Source organism: Danio rerio, chromosome 5 (genome assembly GCF_052040795.2).
Source record: "Danio rerio strain M-AB ecotype USA chromosome 5, GRCz13ab, whole genome shotgun sequence".
Classification (NCBI taxonomy): domain Eukaryota; kingdom Metazoa; phylum Chordata; class Actinopteri; order Cypriniformes; family Danionidae; genus Danio; species Danio rerio.
The window spans coordinates 9,320,001-9,325,000 of record NC_141025.1 but is presented as its reverse complement, the minus strand read 5'-3'; the positions used below and the strand labels follow the sequence as shown (position 1 = coordinate 9,325,000).

At 32.1% G+C, this 5,000-nt stretch overlaps 2 protein-coding genes across 5 annotated transcripts in view; one reads left to right on the top strand and one right to left on the bottom strand.

Moving 5' to 3' along the window:
- Positions 1 to 5,000, bottom strand: part of osmr (oncostatin M receptor) — a 151,812-nt gene that overhangs the window by 25,324 nt on the left and 121,488 nt on the right. The window lies entirely within an intron of this gene.
- rictora (RPTOR independent companion of MTOR, complex 2 a) overlaps positions 1 to 5,000 on the top strand; it is an 81,558-nt gene that overhangs the window by 1,039 nt on the left and 75,519 nt on the right. For all 4 annotated transcript variants that reach the window (XR_015490711.1, XR_015490710.1, XR_015490712.1 and 1 more), the window contains exon 3: positions 4,938 to 5,000. This exon is cut by the window's right edge and continues 35 nt beyond it. Coding sequence is in view for 1 of the 4 variants with exons in the window: in XM_087253089.1 (XP_087109215.1) it covers positions 4,938 to 5,000 (63 nt within the window). In the remaining 3 variants the exon portion in view is untranslated. The remainder of the gene's footprint in view (positions 1 to 4,937) is intronic.

The window sequence follows — 5,000 nt, the reverse complement described above, 5'->3', positions numbered from 1 at the left end:
CATTTAGACTTTACTTAATAATATCATTTCAGAAAAGGATTAGTTACAAATTCTAAACTAAAACCTAACACCTATCATATTATTATTATTAACATAATACATAAAAAAATGTCACTTTAAGCTGAATAGTATCTTGCAAAGTGAGTGAAAAAATATTATGTACTGTCATTATGGCAAAGACGAAAGAAATTAGTTATTAAAGCTATTATGTTTAAAAGTATGTTGAATATATGTTTGAATGTATCTTATTGAGGTAAAGTTGGTTTTCTATTTGCACATTCAGGCTTTCAAAAGGGATTATTTACAAATTCTAAACGGAAATCTTATTAGCAGCCAATGGCTAACAAAGTACAATGTTAAATGAAATATTAACAGTAAATTAAATAGTAAAAAAGTTGTTTTGAAGTCATTCTTACTTGTGATTTCAGACCAAATATTTAAAGAACCATGGTAAACAATATAGGGAGCATGTCACAAGTTGTCACTGCACAAATCTGTGAATATAAAACCAACTTTACCTCAATTTAAATCTTCTGGAGGAAGTCTTACTTTTAGTTTTGCTTGATTAAAACTATAAATTATTAGATCCATTAAGAAATATTTTATTTTTCCCATTGTCTACAGAAGAAACCACTGTTAAACAATAACATTAACCAATCTAACATAACACCTACCATTTTATTATTATTATTATTATTATTATTATTATTATTATTATTATTATTAACATAAGCAGAATAGTATCTTGCAAAGTGAGTGAAAAAATATGTACTGTCATCATGGCAAAGACGAAAGAAATTAGTTATTTAAGCTATTATGTTTAAAAGTATGTTGAATATATGTTTGAATGTACCTTATTGAGGTAAAGTTGGTTTTCTATTTGCACATTCAGGCTTTCAAAAGGGATTATTTACAAATTCTAAACGGAAATCTTATTAGCAGCCAATGGCTATCAAAGTACAATGTTAAATGAAATCTTAACAAGAAATTAAATAGTAAAAAAGTTGTTTTGAAGTCTTTCTTACTTGTGATTTCAGACCAAATATTTAAAGAACCATGGTAAACAATATAGGGAGCATGTCACAAGTTGTCACTGAACAAATCTGTGAATATAAAACCAACTTTACCTCAATTTAAATCTTCTGGAGGAAGTCTTACTTTTAGTTTTGCTTGATTAAAGCTATAAATTATTAGATCCATTAAGAAATTTTTTTTTTCCCATTGTCTACAGAAGAAACCACTGTTATCCAATAACATTAACCAATCTAACATAACACCTACCATTTTATTATTATTATTTATTATTATTATTATTATTAACATAAGCTGAATAGTATCTTGCAAAGTGAGTGAAAAAATATGTACTGTCATTATGGCAAAGACGAAAGAAATTAGTTATTTAAGCTATTATGTTTAAAAGTATGTTGAATATATGTTTGAATGTATCTTATTGAGGTAAAGTTGGTTTTCTATATGCACATTCAGGCTTTCTCCTTAATAATATCATTTCAGAAAAGGGATTATTTACAAATTCTAAACGGAAATCTTATTAGCAGCCAATGACTATCAAAGTACAATGTTAAATGAAATCTTAACAGGAAATTAAATAGTAAAAATGTTGTTTTGAAGTCATTCTTACTTGTGATTTCAGACCAAATATTTAAAGAACCATGGTAAACAATATAGCGAGCATGTCACAAGTTGTCACTGAACAAATCTGTGAATATAAAACCAACTTTACCTCAATTTAAATCTTCTGGAGGTAGTCTTATTACTTTTAGTTTTGCCTGATTAAAGCTATAAATTATTAGATCCATTAAGAAATATTTAATTTTTCCCATTGTCTACAGAAGAAACCACTGTTATCCAATAACATTAACCAATCTAACATAACACCTACCATTTTATTATTATTATTATTATTTATTATTATTATTATTATTATTATTATTATTAATAATAACATAAGCTGAATAGTATCTTGCAAAATGAGTGAAAAAATATGTACTGTCATCATGGCAAAGACGAAAGAAATTAGTTATTTAAGCTATTATGTTTAAAAGTATGTTGAATATATGTTTGGATGTATCTTATTGAGGTAAAGTTGGTTTTCTATTTGCACATTCAGGCTTTCAAAAGGGATTATTTACAAATTCTAAACGGAAATCTTATTAGCAGCCAATGGCTAACAAAGTACAATGTTAAATGAAATCTTAACAGCAAATTAAATAGTAAAAATGTTGTTTTGAAGTCATTCTTACTTGTGATTTCAGACCAAATATTTAAAGAACCATGGTAAACAATATAGGGAGCATGTCACAAGTTGGCACTGCACAAATGTGTGAATATAAAACCAACTTTACCTCAATTTAAATCTTCTGGAGGAAGTCTTACTTTTAGTTTTGCTTGATTAAAGCTATAAATTATTAGATCCATTAAGAAACATTTTATTTTTCCCATTGTCTACAGAAGAAACCACTGTTATCCAATAACATTAACCAATCTAACCTAACACCTACCATATTATTATTATTATTATTATTATTATTATTATTATTATTATTATTATTATAATTAACATTAGCTGAATAGTATCTTGCAGAGTGAGTAAAAATATTATGTACTGTCATCATGGCAAAGACGAAAGAAATTAGTTATTAAAGAAAATTATTCTGTTCATCAGGGCGGCGCTTATTAAATGTAAAATAATTGTTAAATATTTATTACTATTTTAAATAATTAGTTTTAAATTTTAGTTTCAGCTTAAATGATTACTCAAGTCATTATTGCTTTTATTACTATTACCATTAATAATAATATTAATAATAATAGGGGCGTCATGGTGGTGCAGTGGCTAGCACGATCGCCTCACAGAAAGGAGGTCGCTGGTTTGAGCCTCGACTGGGTCAGTTGGCATTTCTGCGTGGAGTTTGCATATTCTCCCCGTGTTCATGTGGGTTTCCTCCGGGTGCTCCGGTTTCCCCCACAGTGCAGACATGCGGTATAGAATGTAAGGGTAAGCTAAATTGTCCGTAGTGTATATGTGTGAATGAGAGTGCATGTGTGTTTCCCAGTGATGGATTTCAGTTGGAAGGGCATCCGCTGTCTAAAACATGCTGGATACAGTAAGTTGGCGGTTCATTCCCTTGTGGCAACCCCAGATTAAAGAGGTACTAAGCCGAAAAGAAAATGAATGAATGTCTTGATGAACTCTGGGAGTCCTGCAAGAACGCTTTCTTTGGCATTCCAGAAGACTTTATTAATAAGTGAATTGAGTCATTGCAGAGATGTATGGATGCAGTCCTCCAAGATCATGGGAGTCATGCGCAATATTAATTCGTTTTCCACTGCAGCATGACTTTATATTCTATACTGTGCATTATTTCTGTTCAGTGACAAGACTTTTGTCTAAGCAAAGTCAGACCGTAATGTCCTAATTAAATAATTAAAATCAAGGCATGATCATATTTTATTTTGTTAAAATAAACGTAAACTTGAGGCCTTTGCCTTTCATATAAGCCACTTCTGATACCAAGTGATCAACTAAAAGTCACGTTATTATTTGTTTTTCCTAAAACGTGGAAAGGTGACAAGACTTTTGTCAGGTAGTGTATATCGTCCATAGACTGTAAAATATATGGACGTAGTATCTGTGACGTTACCCATAGGTTTCTAAAGAGCGCAAAAGAAGCCACAAGTAGGCCCGGCCAACCGTCTTCATTTTGTATGCGTGTCATCACACCCACGGCGGGATACCAAACAAGGGCAAAGAGGCGGAGAGTGAGCGGAGCTACAGACACCAGCTGGTATTTAGCTTGGACCTGGTTCAGACACACTTTACTTTGGGAGAAATGCTTAATACTTTATCACCTGTGACTCGTTTGTATTCTGACCACTTGTGCTTGGTTGTATACTATATCAATAAAGTGTTTAGTCTTTTAAAAACACTGTAGTAACATATTGAGCCACTAAACATTGTTCTTATGACGTTTTTCAACAGGAGGAAAACGCAAATTACTTCCAAACACTTCAGATATAGTCTGTGTTAGTTAATGTAAGACTATTGATGAAATCCAGCATAACACTGTATGACAACGCTTCAGATGACTGTTCTAGAGCCTACAGCAAATCAGATTCTGGAGTGCATTACAGCTCTAAATATAAATATAAACGATAAATGATCTTAAATAAAACAAATACATGTATAGAGATGGTAGATAAGTATATAACTTTACTCACATGGGAAACGGAGGCCACGTGAATGGTTTGTGAGCACAATTAAGTGCATTCAGCATGCCATGCCATCTAATAATTGTAGGAAACAAGTCCAAAAGGCAGTTGACTGTGTAAAGCCACATAAAACAACACAGAAATATTATAAATATGTCGAGTTCAGTGGCTAATTTGCAGGATTCAGCTGAGGTGACGTGACGGCGACCAACGAGACCTAGCTGTCACTCAAGTGGCCACGCCCTTAATTATGCAAACTTAATATAACTTAATATAAAGGAAACGGATGAGTTATAAAAAAATTCACCCCCCTCACAGTTGTCATGAAGGGTAATATTAGCTGTATAACCAAAATCTTTTTTTGTACCAGGCTGTAAACACCTTTTTTTCTGCTGTGAAGTTGGCCATTCTAACAGTGGGCTCAATTGAAATTTGCTCTGTTTTGGAGCCAGGAGCGGCCACGACTAGCGGAATTTCGGATGAATTGCAGTTTTAGTTACTTCCGTATTGGTTTCCTGAGGGAGAGCGGGAGGTTGCCGCTTGATATCGTGATATAGCAAAGCCCTTCAATCATTTGTGTGATTAATTCATACTCGAGATCCTGAGAGATTTTGTTTGTATGAATGATGACTCACAGAGATAATTAACCTTATTGTTTTTATTTGAAATAATTTGTACTTTTACTTTTTTTTTATTTTTCCTCACAGAACCCTCAGACAACATGCGTGAGATTCTACAAAACATTGCCAAATCTCACGGGGTTTCCAACA